The sequence below is a fragment of the Haliotis cracherodii genome, unplaced genomic scaffold (assembly GCF_022045235.1).
Source record: "Haliotis cracherodii isolate W230 unplaced genomic scaffold, xgHalCrac1.p SCAF_13, whole genome shotgun sequence".
Taxonomy (NCBI): domain Eukaryota; kingdom Metazoa; phylum Mollusca; class Gastropoda; order Lepetellida; family Haliotidae; genus Haliotis; species Haliotis cracherodii.
In genome coordinates, this window is record NW_027266268.1 from 15,602,365 (window position 1) to 15,622,428 (window position 20,064).

The following is a 20,064-nucleotide window of genomic DNA, read 5'->3' on the forward strand; positions in this document are numbered from 1 at the left end:
GGTCACCAGAAATGGGCTTCACACATTGTACCCATGTCGGGAATCGAACCTGGGCCTTCGGCGTGACGAGCAAACACTTTAACCACTAGGCTACCCGACCGCCCCTGAACCTGAATGAAAGTGTAACAGTACAATCTGCATCACCAAGATGCAAAATGAAGGGTGTAGCACTGGCAGTATATCTGGAGGTCACACCATGACGTCACCATATTTGCAAATCATAACATGCGAATCATAACATCCTTAATAAGACTTTTCAATTTGGCAATATATAGCAATTTCTCAAATATAGCACTGATGATGCTTTTTCATTAAGAACACACTCCTGCTATAGATATTCCTATGCAAAATTGAAAGCCCCCCAAACCCCCTCTCACCAATATTCTGCTGATGTACACCCCTTATCTATATCCCCTTCAAGTCAAACGATGGATTTATCACCCGTATCTACATCCCCTTAAAATCCAATGGACAGAGTTATCCCCTCTCAATATTCTACGGTTATACAGACCTCGGCAGAGTCCTCATCGCGGCCATAGTCGGTGTTGGCAGCCAGGGGTTCCTTCTCCCTCATCCACGACTCGGCCTCGTTGGCGTCGGCGAAGTACTGCTGAGCCTGCAGGGAGTCCTCAAGGTCCTGCTTGCGCTGGGTGGCCTTGTCCTGGAGCAGCAGAGAAGGGAGGAGAGTTAAATATGGGAATGGATTTTAAAAGATATTTCTTTTTGGTTTGGTTTGTTGTTTAACGCCGCACTCAGCAATATTCCAGCTATATGACGGCGGTCTGTAAATAATCAAGTCTGGACCAGACAATCCAGTGATGAATATCATGAGCATCGATCCATGCAATTCGGATCGATGACATGCATCAACCAAGTCAGCGAGCCTGACCACCCAATCCCGTTAGTCGCCTTATACGACAAGCATAGTCACCTTTTACGGCAAGCATGGGTTGCTGTATTTCTTGTAAACTGTTGTTTTCAAAGAGAAAAGCCTGGCTGACATGAATACTGTGAAACATATAACTAACTGATATAATGGACCAAGGAAATAGCAGTTTGTCGACTGACCTTGAGTGTCTGCCATTTGTCCTGCAACTCGCCAATCTTCTGGTTGATCGTTTCTTCAGCGAAGTGTCCTTCTTTCACCATGTCCTTGCCCACGTCGCAGACGTTGCCGATACGTGGCTCGTGTCCAGCCAGCTCTGCCTGGAGGGCCTGGTGCTTCTTCATCAGATTCTGGACCCCAATCAGGTCGCGTCCTGGGATGTACAAGGTCACAAATCAGTTTTTGCTTGTTGTTTAATACCACACCCAGCAATATTCCTGCTATATAACAGTTGTCTGCAAATAATCGAGTGTGGACCAGACAATCCAGTGATTGACATCATCGATCCAAGCAATTGGGATATGATGACTTGCAATCCACCAAATCACTTACGATCATCTCTTACAACAAGCATAGGTTTGCTGGCAACCAACGCTCTTACCCAGAATATTCTCACAATATCACACTTGAGAAGCAAATATTGAGGTTTACACATTGTATCAATAAAGGGAATCGAAATGCAGCTCTTCACTTTAACAACAAATACTGTATTCGACGTAATAAGCACCCCGCTCTAATAAGCGCCCACGGCGATATTTGCTGATATATTGGCTAGTGAACAAGCCCAATTTGCATCCCTTCCGATTGATCAATGTACACAAGACTTATTTATTCTGTATAATATGCACATGTGTGTTATATGCACCCTTACTTATGGGCAATTAAATTCTGGAAAAATATATCTGTCGTACATAAACATTTCAGGCTGTCAGCATAAACAACGAAATTTATCTTTCAACTATGTTTTTTTTCCACCAAAATAATATTCTAATAAGAGCCCCCTATTTCTAATTTTGAGAGCACCATGGGCGCTCATTACGTCGAATACAGTATACCCCATTGCCCAAAAGGTGTCTCTATAGTATTAGACACAAAGACATCCTTAAAAAAGATATTATATTCAAATCTTTAATTTAATTAATCATGTGTATATAAGTTCATTTTGGTTTTACGTGGAAATGATTCAGCCATTTCACATCATTGCGTAACATATGCACATTTGATTACACAAACCCAGGACTGAACATAATTGAGTCTGGACCAGACAATCAAGTGACTGACATGTGCAACAATCCACGCCATCGAGGTACGTTGACGTGCCATCAACCAAGTCACCGAGTCTGACCACCTGATTCATTTGGTCACCTCTTATTAACATGGGATGCTGGGGGCCAATTCTAACCCGGAATCCCCAAAGACTCCACCATGGACTTCGAGCTGTTTGAGAACAGGTAACGGATAACACCAACTTGAAGCGAGGACATACAACATAACCGGCTGGCTCACCTCTGTTGGTGGAGGATGCAATGGGCTCTTTCTCCCGGATCCAGTCTTCCTCGTCCTCAATGTCTCGAAGGAACTGCTGGAGGCTGATAGCCTGGTCCAGCTTCTGACGCCGCCCAGTCATTGGTTGCTGTACACCACACAAATAAATACTGTCTGTCACACAACTACTAAACTCAAGCTTCTTGAGGAATTTATATATATATATATATATATATATATATATATATATATATATATATATATATATCAGAGACTTATAAACATTTGGAGCACTATACAATTAGTCAAAAACGTGAGTGAGAGAGTGAGTATGGTTTTACGCCGCTTTTAGCAATATTCCAGCAATATCACGGCCAGACATGGGCTTCACACAATGTACCCACGTCGGGAATCGAACCCGGGTCTTCGGCGTGACAAGCGAACGCTTTAACCACTAGGCTGCCTGACTGCCCCAATTAGTCAAAAAACCTCTCATTTGTGTGGATCTACATAATTTTGAAAATGCATCTTCCTAACTAAACTTTGAGGTCTTCTCAAGGACTTATCTAGGATTCTAAACTCCATGCCCTCGGCAGGAAAATTGTGAAAAAATAGTTATTTTGCTTTAAATTAGGATTTTGCAAAATCTTAATGTTCTTAAGTTCAGAGGTATTTTAACATGGCATTTTGGTTTATATATGATGTTCTTGATCCTCTCCCTCCCCTCCTTGCACCGACACTCACCGTGAGTTTCTGGTAGCGCTGCAGCACCGTGGACTGTTTAGCCTGGATGGTATCGCTATCAAAGTGGCCAGTGTTCTGGAACTGTGCAGCCTGAACCTTGAGTCCATCAATACGGTCCTGTAAACACACAGAGAAGGTACAGTTCATCTCCTTCAAGAAACTATTTCAAGGTAGAAAATTAAAATAAAGGATGTGTACGGAAAGTCAATATTGTTGCAGAATGATCAAACGATACAGATATATTATCACGTGTTACAGAAAAACATGATGAAAAGTAGGCTTTAAACTAATCAGCTAAAGTGTACATCACCAAATTGTTAAGAGTGGATCTTGAACTACGTAACAGTAACCATGGTAACACTTTTTACGTTGCTCTAAGCAATATTCCAGATTAATCTAACAGGTCTGTATGAATTGAGTCCTGGCCATGCAAACTGGTGGTTTAAGGCACAAGCAACAATCCAGAGATAGATACCACTACCAGTCCCAGACTAGTGAAAGCACCACCTGTCATCTCCCAAAATCTAGTTACAAGCATAAACAATCAGAGACTGGTCAATGGCCGATGAAATTTGTCTTAAGACTATATCATATTCTGTCGCCTCCACCATTTTTCCATGCCTCTCTCCATTACATGTTAAAAAAAATCATGCCCTCCCCACATTGACCAGTCCCTAAATAATGTTCTAATTTATAATTAATTCATTTAAAATAAAAGAGTCATATTTTTCATAATACCCCCCAATACATGTTAAAAAAATTCATGCCATCCCCAGCCTTTCCTACAGTTAACGACCAGTCCCTAAATAATGTCCCAATTTATAATTAATTTATTTGAAAAAAAACAAAAACTGTCATGATACCGCCAATCCCCTTTTTCATGACCCTCTTAAACTCATCCCCTCCCCTCTAGCAAATGACAAGTCAGAAACTAGCTGTTGAGTATTGACAAGGTGTTTATCTCTGTAATCCCCAGTCATATAGTGTGATAACGTTCTATGAAATAGGTCACACATCACAGCCACCCAATCCACATCAGTTAGCTCTCTTGACAAGCATCAGTTACTGGGGACCATTCTCCTCTGGAATCCCAGAGGACAAAAGAAGTCACTACATACCTGATGAGCCCCGACGTCGGCCTCCAGCAGAGCATGTTTCTTCTGAAGGTTCTTCACTTGAGTGAGATCCTACAATGATGAGAATCCAAATGAAATCTGTACTTCCTCACATCACTTTAATGATGCTACTTCCCTAACTACTAGTAATTCCCACGACAAAAGCATCAAAACAAAGCAATAGACAATGATGTCTTGCCATGTTAAATCTGCCACACATTTCATCCGATAAACGTAAAATAATTAACAATTATGTGGACTTCTTTTTTTCCAGCATCTCAAATTCAACATGTTTAGTGATAACTAAACTGAATTGTTTTTTTAATGTCAAATTGTCAAAAAGCCATTGTACACAGCCAACAGAACCGGTTATCAAATTTAAAGTTACAATTCTGTAGCGACAACTTGATGAAGGGGTAGTGCTATGTTCAAAGCAATCAGTTGTTAGACAAACATATCATTAGTATGTATACACAAGCAACTGTTTCTGTGTAACTGAACAGCAATGGGCACTCACATCACGCTGAAAAACAAACAATATAGAGTTTTTGCCTCTTTAGTCGATATACACTGTAGGTTAGCAGTCTGTGCCAAATATTGGAGACTACTTGGCTCTCAACATCAGTAGACTTTAGTGTTATAATGAGGACACATATTAGATAAGCTTATTAAGTCTAATAGAATGTAACCAGACACAAACTCCAGAAGAGAGGCTGAAGTTGCATGCTTGTTAAATCTTCCAATTAAATATAGATTACATAATTTTAGATAAAATGTTAACATGTAATGTTTCACAAGTAGTCAAATATTAATCTCTAGATGTTTGTGTGTTTGTTTGTTGTTTAACGCCGCACACACCAATATTAAAGCTATATGACGGCGGTCTGTAAATAATCGAGTCTGGACCAGACAATCCAGTGATTGACATCATGCACATCGATCCACACAATTGGGATACGATGACATGCATCAAACAAGTCAGCGAGCTTGACCACCCTATCCCGTTAGTCGCATCTTACGACAAGCACAGTCGCCTTTCACGGCAAAACCTCTAGATGTAATGTATGCAGCTGACACTCCTGTGCAATAACACAACGGATCACTAAGTACCCAGTACTGAACCTATAACTTGAAACAGGTGCTGTGAACACTATGTCTATCTAGGTGTCTATGTGACTACGCATCCGTGAGGTTCTCAACTCCCTGGGGATCATCCTGAGAGTCCCCTCTGTCATATACAAGCTGAAGGACACTAGGCATGCAGGTTACATGCTACTTTATGGAATCATTATGAGTGAGGGAAGCTTGGTCAGCAATATTTCAGCCACACCGTGAGTCTTCCATGTGTCTGGGCCTGGAGGGGACGAACCCATGATCGATGATTCATCCATGCTGTTGGGGTAAAATGTCAACCAAGTGAACTTCGAGCTGATCATGCTAGGTAGAATATATCCTAAATTCACCACCTGAACATGCATTCAGTCAGTACTACCAGCAGGTCATATGTCATGATAGTAAGTTATAAGTTGTGTATCAACAGGTTATGATTCATAATGCAAGATGTGAAAAGTAGTCGGGACATCACACTTGTGTATTGTTAGCAATTAATGCAAAATTCATTAACCAAATAAATCACAAGTGAAAGGTGATGGGTGTATAATTACACTAGTCTCACTAGGTGGCAGCATTTCATGATTGTGCTATTGTTATTCCCGAGTTTACTGACTTGGTAAGCGTGATTCTAACACCAATACTACATTATACTGTTTCTACATGTTCTATGTATGCAAAAGGGATGAAAACATATCAGTGCTTGTGTCAAAAACATATATATCAAGATATATATTCTCTTGCGCTTGAATATATTATTTTCATGTTCAAATCGAATTCATTCAAAATATTAATCATAATTAATTAAATAAAAAATCAGTACAAGAGGTAATTTCATTTAAATTTTAATTCAGAGCAAATATTTATTAAAAACAATTGTTCCATCAAATTTCAACCTTTTCATTCCCCTTGTATGCAATAATACTACAATATTCTAAAGTCAAAATGCACACTTTCTCCTTAAGCTAATAGTCATTGACCATACACCAAGCATTCTCCTAGCACTACCCCTTCCTACATAACGTCTACCACTCAACGCTTCTCTAAATATGTAGTATGTAGCCATTGGATACAAACATACTTGCAGGAAAGACAAAGTAAGTTGAAACCAAGCTTATATTTGCATAACAATAAATTGATGCAACAAAACAGTTCGGAAAAATAGGTGATAAGAATGTAGGAGAATAACCTGAAATAAGGACACACCCGCTGTTTACTATATCCTTATAAAGAAGTGGATTTACAACTAGCTAGTACAGCCAAATTTCATCTTTTTCATGAGACAACTAAAAGGTGAGAAATGTTAGAGGTCTTGATAAAAGACAAACTGTTAAAAAACAAAAACAATGCTTAGAGTAATGGAAGTGACAGAGAGAGCACACAAAAGTAAGATATGAATAACAATATGAGAAAATCAATACTATTGATCTAGTTTTTTTAAAAAATGGCCTCAATTAATATTAACATGTTATTAACACAGGTTATAAGGCATTTAGAATAAGCCAACAGAAAAAGGCATTAGAATTGATTTATAAGTCATCAACTTGGCAATAGTTCATTAGTTGTAAATCCTTTATGCAAATATAAAGATGTAATAGCAGCTGGTTGAACCTCCACTCACTTGTCTCTGAGTCAGCTGTCATAAGTCACAAAGAAAACCAAATAAGATTGAAGCAAATGAACGGACAGATGTTAGGCAACAAAGTGACTTAACAATTTCTCAGGCACTTTTCATTGTCGAAGGGAGACAACTCTCACAACCTAGGGCAAATTACCTGCCCTTAGTTCTTACTGATTAAAACTTCCTGAGAAACTGTCACAGCATTTTGAAATGCTCAGAGGGAAAATGGGAAATTGAGGGGAATTTGGTGGACCAACCCACAAGTTGATACTATGGGATCATTAAATCTAAGGGTACTGTTATCATTGGTCTAGTCATGGTATTAGCAAACTTAAAAATGGTTAGAATCTGTAAGAAGATAATCACATGTTAAACATGCTTCTGTAAATCAACTCTAAAAAAGATATTGTAATAAATTAGTTACTTTAAAATTATAACTTCAGACATGTTAATCTCCATGCATAGATACGAGGAATCCAACTTGTTATGTTATAAATACACCATTAGCGGAATGGGAAACAATCACTGCTTTATCATAAGTATAATGGTTTTAAATACAACTATGACAGAATTAGTTAAGAGATAAAAATCAACAAAAGGAAACGGAACCAATAAAGGTTAGAGTAGGAATCTACACTAGTCAGACATCCGCAAGGTAGAAATACTCTGGTTTCTGAAAGAGGCCACGCTTGATAACCTACCTTGCCGTAGTCTTCAGAACCAATCTGACCCTCGATATCCACGAGCCATGACTCGACATCCTCGATGTTCCGATTGAACTGCTGCTGCTGGGCAGCTTCCTTCAGCTTGTTGCCTGGCAACAAAATAAAAAAATCTCTCAAAAGATGTATTGAACTGGATCAAGAAATCAAGAAATCTCTCAAAATATGAACGGTACTCGATTGAAATACTATGGAAAGACATTTCAATGACACATGTTAAAACTCCATTGCATAAAACAAATTTGAAAGAAAACATATTTCAGTTATTTACCAATAAAAATACAATTTATCCTTATAAAACAGTGAGTGAGTTGGGTTTAACGCCGCTTTTACCATTATTCCAGTTATATCACGGCGTGTCAGCTTAATGTGGGTGGAAAGCCCGAAGTGATGCAGGTCTCGGACGTTTACCACTTCGGTTAAACCCAAGAGCACGGGAATGGTGCTGAGAAACCTAGAAATATAATAGGGGCGAACCGGGATTCGAACCCACAACCATAGTTTCTGCTGTGCCCAAGTCCTCTTTAAGTACATTCTCCTCACAGACACAATACACTGACTCCCAAGTTCTATCCCCTTACTGTCTAGCGCCAGGCAGGATAACAACAAGTACAATCTTTTAACGTCTTTGGGTATGACACGACCGGGGATCGAACAACCGACCTTCCGCTCTCTATGCATATGCTCCATCCACAAGAACAGGGGACTTATATCTCCAAGAAGCCCCAACTCTCTGTATAGAGTTATGTCCCTTAGGTTAGATTCGAACCCAAAATCAGGGTTTCTGGCGTGCCCAAGGAACGCAACTCTGCACAGCGAATCACGGCTTAGACGACTGGGCCGACCATGTCCCCCCTATTAAAACATTCTTGTACGATGCAACATTTGTCCTGTTTCGTCATAGGAACAGACGGGACAGTCAACCCATTACAGTGAGTGAGTGAGTGAGTGAGTGAGTGAGTGAGTGAGTGAGTATGGTTTAACCCCGCTTTCAGCAATATTCCAGCAATATCATGACGGGGGACACCAGAAATAGGCTTCACACATTGTACCCATGTGGGGAATTAAACCCGGGTCTTTGGCGTGAAAGCAAACGCTCTAACCACTAGGCTGCACCACCGCCCCTCAACCCATATTAATTAATATTACTATTCACATCATGTTACCATTCAAAACAAACAAATCTTAACATGACTCTTGTGCTACTGACACATTACAAATCTTGCATGAATAAATCATGATTTCTGATTCTATGGCATTTGCATATATTTGCATATTTACCCCAAAAATATTGAAGTCAATTCTTACATACCTTTCTTTTCTGTCTGTGAAAGCAGAGTAGCCCAAAGGTCGTCAATTTCATCCAGTCGATCCTTGATGGCCGGTGACTGGAAGTTGTTGTTGTCGATGAGATCCTGTCCCGTCTGTTTGATCGTTACAATGCGGTTCTTGTTGGCGTCAAGCTCGGCCTCAAAGTTGGTATGTTTCTGCAGCTTGGTGTTCAGGTTTGTAGGGTCCTGAAAAAGAAAGTAGGATCATTATATGACAATCACAAATAAAATGAAATATTTCTTCATTACACTTATACAAGTTTTAACGAGAAGTTACTTTTGTTTTCAGTAGAGTAGTTATTGTAGGACCATTGATGGAGTCAGTGAATGTAGTTCTACAAGTCATATGATGGTACGTTTCACAATATTGTGTAATCGTCCAGAAAACAAGGAGTGGTGTAAAATAAGGAGATAAATCTAAATTTGAAATTTGAGGTAGTCTTACTGTAAATTAGATATCTCTTAATTTAATTTGGTATTTAGCACCAGTCAAAAGTCAGGTCGTTTAATGTTTAGTATATCTACAGGGTTAGTCATCCCGTATATCTCCAGGGCTCATATTTAAGTAAACCTACACTAACCCTTCAAAGCCTGAATTCATTCCTGCAGTTCTTACAATCTCAAATTACCCGCCCTTGAACTTCATTAATATTTTACCGACCAATCAAACATCAAGGTATAAAGGAAAAGGAGATGGGAGAGGAAGTTGGATATGAAGACATCCATTCCACCAAAAAGAGATTTTTTTAGGGATTTTTTTTGCTTGTCTCTTGAATGTTGAATGGCTAATGAAAATTAAGGGCAGGTAATTTGAGATTGCGAGAACAAGAATGGATCCAGGGTTTGTGTAGGTTTACTGATATGCTAGCCCTGAAGGTATAGAGGACTAGAAGAATTACAGGCTTTTCAGAGGGTGTCCCCGTGTGTTTCCACTGCAACAATACATCACAGGGGTCTCTATCCTCAAGTCTCTACAAGACCAACCGAAGAGGGGCAGCCTCACCAAATAACTTTCATCAGAGGCTGTCTTGAGTTTCTCATTGATCCAGCCCTTGGTTTCATCACAGTCCCTCTCAAAGATCTGGTACTGTTCAGATTCGTCCAGTTTCTGCTTGCGCTGCTCAGATCTCTCGTGAAGCATGTTGCGACGGCGGAGAAGCTGGAACACAGTAAACAGAGATTAATACAGGTAACCACAGGTAGCATCAAACAAAGTAACCACAGGTTACTTAACACTAGGTAACCACAGATAACTTTACACTAGGTAACCACAGGTAACTTTACACTAGGTAACCACAGGTAACTTTACACTAGGTAACCACAGGCAACTTTACACTATGTAACCACAGGTAACTTTACACTAGATAACCACAGGTAACTTTACACTAGGTAACCACAGGTAACTTTACACTAGGTGACCACAGGTAACTTTACACTAGGTAACCACAGATATCTTTACACTAAGTAACCACAGGTAACTTTACACTAGATAACCACAGGTAACTTTACACTAGGTAACCACAGGTAACTTTACACTAGGTGACCACAGGTAACTTTACACTAGGTAACCACAGATATCTTTACACTAAGTAACCACAGGTAACTTTACACTAGGTAACCACAGGAAGCATCAAACTAGGTAACCACAGGTAACTTTACACTAGGTAATCACAGGTAGCATCAAACTAGGTAACCACAGGTAACTTTACACTTGGTAACCACAGGTAACTTTACACTATGTAACCACAGGTAACTTTACACTAGGTAACCACAGGTAACATTAAACTTGGTAACCACAGGTAACACTAAACTTGGTAACCACAGTAACATCATTAATGAAAGAGTACAATCAGAGCTTAACCCAGTTAACAACAGGCTACATTTAACATCGTTAAAGGCACAGGTAACTACAGGTAATATTAAAATAGGTAACAAAAGGTAACATTTTAGTTGCACCCACCTGGTCTCTTCTGGCAGCTACCTCGTCAGAGGCATAGTGTTCACTCTCAATCAGCTTAGTTGCAAATTCATCAAGAGCCTGGAAAAAAACATTTAGGCAATGCTATTAACATATCTAAATGTTCAAATGCTATCATCATGACACCATAACTATATACTTTTGCCAATAAATATCATAAGGAAACGCTAAACAAGCTTCATTATAACAGCATAAAAGAAGAACGGGCTTAAAATGTCTGTGACCTTGATGCACAAAATACAATGAAATGTAGGATTACGTTGAGAGTTATTTCAATGATTGGTTAGTTGTTTAACGCCGCACTCCAGCTATAAGACGGCGGTCTGTAAATAATCGAGTCTAGATCAGACAATCCAGTGATTGACATCATGAGCATCAATCCACGCAATTGGGATCCATGACATGCATCAACTAAGTCAGCGAGCCTGACCACCCGATCTCGTTAGTCACCTTTTACGACAAGCATGGGTTGCTGAAGACCTATTCTACCCCGGATCTTCACGGGCCTATTTCAATGAAAGAAAACTAATCCGAACATTAACTGAATGCGCATTTGTCATCACAATGTATCCAGACAGTGATACAGTGAACACCCATTAATCTGGACAGAACTGTCAACAAACAGGGTCCAGACTAACAAGGTTGCACTATACACAGGGGATAGACGTTTCAAGCGAGCAGCTGGCCAACCCATCAGATGTCAGCTGAGTACTTCCTAGACCTACAACATACCTTGATCTTCTCCTCCTGTGCAGCAAGGGACTTCTCGAAATCCTCGTGTTTCTTGATGAGGGCCTCCACACTGTCGAGGGAGTCTCCCAGATCCTCATTGGCCAGGAAAGCCTGCATGATAACAGAGAGATGTGTTCACTATAGCATCAAGTAGCAGGGTACCGAAAACCCAGTTGCTTGCTTCAATGCATCAATTACACAGTGTTTCATTTGCAAGGATATCAATCGTCTTTCAAATTTGGTAATATGGAAGACAAAATCGCTGACAAAAATCCTAAAACAATTTGACTCTAAGACAATGACTGATTACACTTGCTTCACAGTTGATACCTCTGAAAATATCCCCTTAATGCCAAGCGCTGGGCAGGGTAACAACAAGTACAATCTTTTAACGTCCTTTGGTATGATGGGACCAGGGAATCAGATCAAAGACCTAGTCCATCCTCTCTCCGGGCAGACACTCTTTCCACTAGGTCACGGAGGTGGTCCTGCAAAAACGTACCTCCTGCTTGGTCATCCAGGCATCAGCCTGCTCCGTGTCTCTGATGAACAGCTGCAGGTCCATGCACTGCTCGTACAGAATGCGTCGCTCCTCCCACAGATTCAGGAGACTGTCCTTCTCATGACGCAGGACGTCCAGCTACAAACAGGAAAAACAATGTGGTCAGAGGTTCTGTGAGTACATTTTCATAACACCAAATTCTACGCCCACCGGTATGCTCACAGTGCTACATTTTTACCTCAGTCAATGGATAAGCATGCACTCAAATTTCATTCTCAACTCCCTGGGGAGTATACAACGGGGACATATAATTGTAAGATTAAAGTTCCTCATTAAGAAAATCAAGCTTAGATAACAGGACTGGTTACATGCCAGCAAGTTTGTAGATTACGAAACTACCCTATATCGTCATGCACACTGAAAATGAGTAAAATCTAAATATTTTTTACATTTGTATACTTATCCTGCATTACTCCGTATTGCATTTACTGCTGTCTTTGACAGAGTGACGAACTGTGTGAGATCCAGCTGCTGAAGAAAGTTGTCCCAACCAGCTCAGGAGGCAGCGCCCTCTCACAGTCGGCACGTGACCCGGAAGTCATGACGTCACACAAAAACACATAACTGCTTTAAACATAACATCTGAAACTTCGTGGGGAGGTAGCATAGCGAAAGGGAGGGCACTTAGACTTCGTAATGCAGGATAAGTATACAAATGTAAAAAATATTTAGATTTTACTAAATTTTTTAACTTATCCTGCATTACTCCGTATTGCATCTTTATCAGACGGCATGGCCGGTGGGCATACCTGCAGATGTGAACCATATTAAACCCTCGTCAAGGTCCGATGAATCCGCACCGCATACAAGTGATGACCGGAACATCTACGACCATTCCTGTCTTCAGGAAACAAGAGTCGATGCAAAAACGAAACGCCCGAATAGGTAACCGAAATACAATGAGGCGTGTTGCCAAAATATATAACTTACCGAAGAGCGAAAGCGAAACGCAGTAGAGCCCTCTAATCTGAGGCGATAAACACCAGAGAGTTCGACGGGCCCCGCTCGGGGAATCGAAGAATCAGCGCCGTCGGCGGCAAAATCTACGACCAATCCCAAGAGCGAATGCGAAACGCAGGATAGCCCTCTAGGCTGGAGGCAAGGAACACCGGTGAGGTCGACGGGCACCGCTCAGGTATCAGAGAAGCAGCGGCGTTGGCGTCGGCGCCGGTGTCCACATCTACTACCATTCCTGTCGTCAGGAAACGAGAGTTGATGCAAAAAGTAAAACCCGGATAGGTGACAGCAATAGAATGAGTCGGGTAACCCAAAACTAAAACTGACCTAAGAGCGAATGCGGAACGCAAGAGATCCGTCTCGTCTGGGGTGATAAACACCAGAGGGGTCGACGGGCCCCGCTCAGGGTATCGGAGAATCAGTGGCGTCGGAGATAGATGACCTGTTGGGCTACAACCAGGGACCAAAACTGTGAACGCCGGCGACAACTTTCAAGGCTACATCACGGAAGTAGTGGTTGGTGAAGGCGGTGTCCGATCGCCACGAACAGGCTTCCCTGAACGACTGGATGGAACAGTATACCGTGAAGAACCAGTGTAAATACGATCGCCCTGATCTCATTTTATTTCAGGTGATAGCCTTTGGGGGGAGGGTCCAATCCGGCGGCTCATAAGCTTTAAGGATGACCGTCCGGAGCCACAGGGAAAAGTATTCCGGCTGACCAACGACTGCGACGAAGGGGAGACCGGCAGAAAAAGGTGTTTCCTAGACTTGCGGCAGTCTTTAGATCGTAGAATAACCTTCAGTGCCCTTACTGGGCATAATGACGCTCATCCTCATCCTCGGCACCCACACTGGACGAGGGGGGAGGGGACAAGGAATGATCTATCAGGCTGTCCTGGGAGTTGAGTCTTTACGCTGACGTCCCAGTACGGTCCATGATGAACGGCGCCCTGGGTACTGCATTCGAACCGGGCACGGGAGACGTCGAGGGCGTGCTGTACATGGACTCGAGCGGCAGTAGTCAAAACCAGTAGAAACACCCGTCTTCTACTTAAGGTCGTAGAAGGAAGACGAGGGGAGTGGTTCGAAGGGCGTTGAAGACCACCTTCAGATCCAACGCAGGCAATCCGAACTTGGCCTTCAGGTCTTCAAGACTGAACGAGCGTAGGTCGGGAATTTTCGTCTTTCTCCGATCGTCCGGGATGGCCAGAACGGAGTAGATGGCGACCAGGTGTGTGGGGGTGGTAAGCCCTTCAACCGACGGGTGCTACGCAAGTACAGAAGGAACTGATCCAGGATCTGCGGTGACGCTGTCATCGGATCCTGGTGTTTGTCAGAACAAAATGCCTGGAACAAGCATCATTTATCAGCAAACAGTCCCCCTGTAGATGGACGGTGGGCTGAAGCAATAGCCTTGGTCGCTCTAGCCGAATAGCCCTTGGCTTTCTGCAGGTGTGTCAGGCGTGCAGCCGATAACATGCGGGTATGAGGGTGTGGCAACAGACCGTGTGGATGGAGCAGAAGGTTGGACCACACCGGAAGTTCCAGGGGTTGTCTCTGGGTATGTTTCGGAGGTCGATAACCCAACTTCTGGCTGACCAATAAGGCGAGACCAAAGTCAATGGCAGGGGTCGAGTGGCCTGGATCTCTGAAGAACCATGGGAGGGAGAACCGGAGTCGGAAAAGCGTACACGCGTAATCCTTCTCAGGAACGATGGAAGGCTTCGACTGCCACAGCGGTCGTATCCGGCACAGGTGGAATGGAAGACGACAGCTGGCCACATTCAGATATGAGGCAAACAGATCTAGGGTTGGGGTGTCGACCGTTTGACATATTCTGGCCTGAGGCGCCGGAGAGCGTGAGGCGTCGGAGAGCTTGAGGCGCCTGGAACGCCGAAGATGGTGATTCTCGGGGGCGCCGGTCGAGTTTGTAGCGCCGGGAGAGGGGCGAGTACTCTGGGTCCGCAAACACCACACTACGGTGACGTCGGCAGTGGACACGATCAACAGGGCGTGACCGAGAAAGCACTGTCAGCAAGCGATGTCCTGGATAAGCCTTTATCTCGAGGCTGTTGCTGTGCCAATGGTGTTGATCTCTGGATCACAGGTGGTCACAATGTGGGCTGGTGTGGGCCACTAGCCACTGACAAGGTGGCAGGGGAGGTAGTCAGCAACAGGGGTCTGCGATTGCGTACCGTCGGTACGATTCCGAAAAAGGTGTGATCGCCTGCGAGCCAACCTCAAGTAGACGAAGTAAACCAGCTTCACAATCGACCGCCGGGGCATCGACGTAACCGGGTAGTAGGAAGTCGAGGCAATATGGCCATTGCACGAAGTAATTAGATCGTTTTCATCCCTGAAGCGGCGTATAAGTACTCCTGTTCTTATATCGAGGTGACGATGGAGGACGACAACACGATACGAGGCAGGTATGCAACAGGGGTCAGTGGGACGGCCGAGGGACTTTAAGTATCAAATCGACACTGTGTCCGGTAGTCAAGGCGGAAGATAGGAAGGTGTCGTAGTCGAAAAGATCAAACCGGACGAAGGAAGGCGATCTTTTCCATCCCTTGAACGCCTATAGGCGCTATCGTTCTTACAGCGAAGGGTTGATGAAACAAGGTTCCTCGTGACAGCCGTGTTGGTAGAGGAGGTCTATTGTTTCCAACATCCGTGCATGGATGGACTGCGACAGGCGCCTGGTTGAGTGGTAGCACCAAGCGTACAGGTAGACATGGAAACCAATCTGTAGAAATACATGGCACCCCTTGCCATGGTAAGTTGACCTAATTCCGGTCGGAGTTGTTGACAGTCCGAGTACTTGACACGTGACATGTAAATCACACTGCGCAGTAGCCGAGAAAACCGCCTTGGAGTCGGAACTGAGGTGCAAACTCCACACACAGACAATCCTCAATGAACTGCGTGAGAGGCGATCAAGTGGTGTACCCGAGTTTTGCGATAAAACACGGAACCCCATGGGCGTCGTGGAAAACCCGGTGAGCGCCGAGGAAGAGTCTCTTTCAGGAACGCTGGCGCTAGGGTAGGGTAGAACAGCGTTGGTGTCGGCGATGTCGACAAAGTAAACTCTTTGTAAGTGGATGTCGTCGTCGAATCTGATACAGACGCTGTTCACATGACGCTCTGTTTCGATGGAAACCCGCAGGTCATCTCTCCGGAATCATAGCGCTTTAAACGACGGGATTATGGATAACGTCTCAGTGGGCAAGTTGAATCAGATCAACTGTCTATTGGTTGAAAAGATTCCACCCAGGAACGAAGTAGAACGATAGTCACGATCCCGAAGACCGAAGGGAGAGTAGCGACAGGAGCGGCGACAGTTGTTTCACCATGCTTCTCCGTGTGACGAGTTATGAGACGTCAGCAAGAGAAGAGGGCAGCAAGAGAAGAGGGCAGTGGCGCCGGGGAGGCGATTGCCGATGGTGCCCCTTAAGCCGCAGTAGAAGATCGGATAGTCGGCTCGTTGATCTGAGCTTGATAAAGCTTGTTGATCTGGGCGCCGGAGGTCATCTTAGGCGCCGGATATATCATAGGCGCTTCTCTTGAGACGCCGGAGTAGTCAGAGGCGCCAGAGACATTAGAGGCGTCGAAGATCATGAGATCAAAGACCTTAGAGGCGCCGGGAGCGCCGAAGACATCAGAGGATGCGGAGGCGCCGGAGCGCGGAGACATCAGAGGCTCCGGGAATGCACGAGGTGCCGAGACATCAGAGGCGCCGGAGGCGCCGGGAGCGCCGGGACATCAGAGGCGCCGGGAGCGCACGAGGCGCCGAGACATCGGAGGCGCCGGGAGCGCCGGAGGCGCCGAGACATCAGAGGCGCCGGAGGCGCCGGGAGCGCACGAGGCGCCGGGAGCGCCGAGACATCGGAGGCGCCGGGAGCGCACGAGGCGCCGAGACATCAGAGGCGCCGGGAGCGCACGAGGCGCCGAGACATCGGAGGCGCCGGGAGCGCCGGGACATCGGAGGCGCCGGAGGCGCCGAGACATCGGAGGCGCTGGATGCGCCGGGAGACACATAACATGTGGCCAATCACAAAGTATGGGAAGCATAATGTGATTCAGAAACTTTGTATTTCAATGAAGTTTATGAGATCAAACAATGACGCTAAAAGGTAGCGAAAAAGCATAGCTTTAAGCAAACACATAACCATGTGCAAACACGTAACCATGTGGCAAAACCACAGAGTACGGGAGACATAATGTAACTCAAAAACTTCGTATTATATTGAAGTTTATGAGAAGAAACAATTACGCTGAGAGGTAGCGAAAAGGCAAGGCTTTAAGCACACCAAAACAACATACATAAATGTAATGTATTACCCAAGCCAAAGAGAGAATTCAAAACGCAGAACACGACATTACGTGGCCACGTGGTGAATGGCCAAAATGGCGGGAAAGAAAACAAAATGGCGGGAACAACATTGCGCCCGTAAATTACTGTGACGTGAGCCACAGACGAGCGATAAACGTTACAATTTACGAATGGGAAGACCCTAAGGTCACGGCCCATAACAGGTAACAATGTAGCAGCATATAATGAATGTAGAAACACGCAAAATATAAAAAACAAATAATAAGCTTTAATTTCCACAAGGGATACACAGTACGTCCGTCCGTGGAGGTGACAAAGCAGTTATGTGTTTTTGTGTGACGTCATGACTTCCGGGTCACGTGCCGACTGTGAGAGGGCGCTGCCTCCTGAGCTGGTTGGGACAACTTTCTTCAGCAGCTGGATCTCACACAGTTCGTCACTCTGTCAAAGACAGCAGTAAATGCAATACGGAGTAATGCAGGATAAGTTAAAAAATTTAGGTTGCAGATCTTGTGCAATTAATTAGACATGTGACTCTACCTTTTCATGGACTTCATCCGAGGCGTAATGGTTGGTGTCAACCAATCTCTGCCCCGCCTCAGCTGTTGACTTGAAGCTGTCCTCGCGAGCATCAATCTCACCCTGGAAGATGAAAGCGGAGTATGCACAAAGGCACTGATACATGTATACCAAACAATCTACAATATGACAACCAAACAAGAAGACGAACAAGAAGAATATAAAAATGTCCTCCATTTTGAGATTTTGTAATGGTAAAGATGCTATGTCGTGAAAGAAAGAACAGCTTAACTCTTGAGGTGAGGTGAGGTGAAATAGGGTTTGACGTCGCGTCCAAGATTATTGCACTTATATAGCGACGTGCATGTATGTGTGTGTGTTTGTGTGGCTGCTTGTACTTGTCCGGACTGAAGCCGATTTATAGTGCTAGCTCACTGAGATACCATGCCGCAGTTTAACATGAACACCCCACTCAGACACAGTATACTGACTCCGAGACGACCAGTCCTTGTTTTTGCCCCTTAATACCGAGCGCCAGAGAGGGTAACAAGTTCCATCTTTTAATGTCTTTTGGTATGACGCGGCCGGGGATCAAACCCCGGACCTTCCGCTCTCCGGGCGAAATCTCTACCACTAGACCATGGAGGCGGTTGGTTAACTCTTGAGTGAAATCTCAGCATGCTATCACGATCCTGTTGATTTTGCTGTCAGAGTTCACAATGACAGACATGGGCTGGGGCCACACTTTGGACTATTATGTGGAGTTTTCAGAAGGAAATCTATTCAGTGTCTTGCTTCTATTTTAAAGATAGATCCAAAGCAATGATTGAGTTTAAGAAGAAGAACCACATGTTCCCCAACCCCCCTTACCGTAACAAACGTAACAACAAGAACAGCATGTCTCCCATCTTACCTTGTGTTCCTGGTGGCGCTCCAGTAGGGCCTCAGCGCCAGCCACATCCTTGGCCAGTTCATCAGCAGCAATGATTGCCTGCATGTCATGGATCCATGACACGAGGTCACGAAAGTCCGCCAAGAAACGGTGAAGGTAGTAGGAATCATCCAAGTGAGACCTCCTTCCCGATGCCTATAACAATAGGACATGACTTAACACTAGACAGTCAGAGGGATAGGCATAACTGGAAGTGATTACCCATTGACAAGACTGCTCTTGTGCTGGTTAAAAATAGGCTAATAAATATCACTTGCATCAAATTTATACCATGTATAGAACAAATGTACTGAAATAAAATAACCTTCATTTTGGACTATGTTTATTTTTACTTGTTTATATATACTACAGATCGACAATCTTCACCATATGTACACGCTTAAATTTCCAGTAAAGTATGTTGAACAGCAATTTATCTGCTCTGCAATCTGTTGTTAACCGTAGCCTGCAATAAGTGCAGTTGAGAAAAAACACAAAAAATTATTGGATTTTCACTTGTACTCAGCACAACTTTACAGTCTTGCAAAGCGTCAATTTCAAAAACGATTTCTGCTCTATAAATAAATCAGTGTTCAGATCACCCAAATACAAAGGAGACCTTTCTAATTTCTATTTATATAAACATTTCGTAACTTTGTTTCTAAAACTGACAATTTCTTCCCTTTATATTTCTGTGTTCTCATAAATATGTGATGGTTAACTGGTCATGTAGATACATGGCATCATAGCCCTGGGCAGGACATAGAGCCTTTCAGGATCAAGGCTTTGAGCCTGCACATTTAAACATATCGTACCTTGGTCCTGAGTCTATCCCAGTTCTCCTCGATCTCGTGCTGTTTGCCACTGATCTGCCCAGCTTGTTCCCGGTGAATCTCTTGCAGCCTCTTGGACTCGGCACCCAGAGCGGTCACCTGTAACCACGACAACACCACTCAAAAACACAGGGCACTACAATCTTCATTAATCCAAAAATGGTACATTTTATTTGAACTGTTTGAAATTTGACACCTATCA

The 20,064-nt window shown here is 43.7% G+C and overlaps 1 protein-coding gene across 11 annotated transcripts in view; it reads right to left on the reverse strand.

Annotated features, from left to right (window-relative positions):
- Positions 1–20,064, reverse strand: part of LOC139459664 (spectrin alpha chain-like) — a 72,652-nt gene that overhangs the window by 33,324 nt on the left and 19,264 nt on the right. For 7 of the 11 annotated variants that reach the window (XM_071241271.1, XM_071241279.1, XM_071241277.1 and 4 more), the window contains exons 9-23: positions 19,845–19,961; positions 19,012–19,185; positions 18,120–18,221; positions 12,227–12,364; positions 11,725–11,835; positions 10,975–11,052; positions 10,018–10,173; positions 8,996–9,200; positions 7,663–7,775; positions 6,962–6,976; positions 4,234–4,302; positions 3,116–3,232; positions 2,393–2,519; positions 1,069–1,259; positions 512–661 (exon numbers count right to left, since the gene is read on the reverse strand). In XM_071241271.1, the coding sequence (XP_071097372.1) occupies positions 512–661; positions 1,069–1,259; positions 2,393–2,519; positions 3,116–3,232; positions 4,234–4,302; positions 6,962–6,976; positions 7,663–7,775; positions 8,996–9,200; positions 10,018–10,173; positions 10,975–11,052; positions 11,725–11,835; positions 12,227–12,364; positions 18,120–18,221; positions 19,012–19,185; positions 19,845–19,961 (1,863 nt within the window). The remainder of the gene's footprint in view (positions 1–511; positions 662–1,068; positions 1,260–2,392; positions 2,520–3,115; positions 3,233–4,233; positions 4,303–6,961; positions 6,977–7,662; positions 7,776–8,995; positions 9,201–10,017; positions 10,174–10,974; positions 11,053–11,724; positions 11,836–12,226; positions 12,365–18,119; positions 18,222–19,011; positions 19,186–19,844; positions 19,962–20,064) is intronic. The other 4 variants (XM_071241273.1, XM_071241282.1, XM_071241281.1 and 1 more) reach the window with 1 other exon arrangement.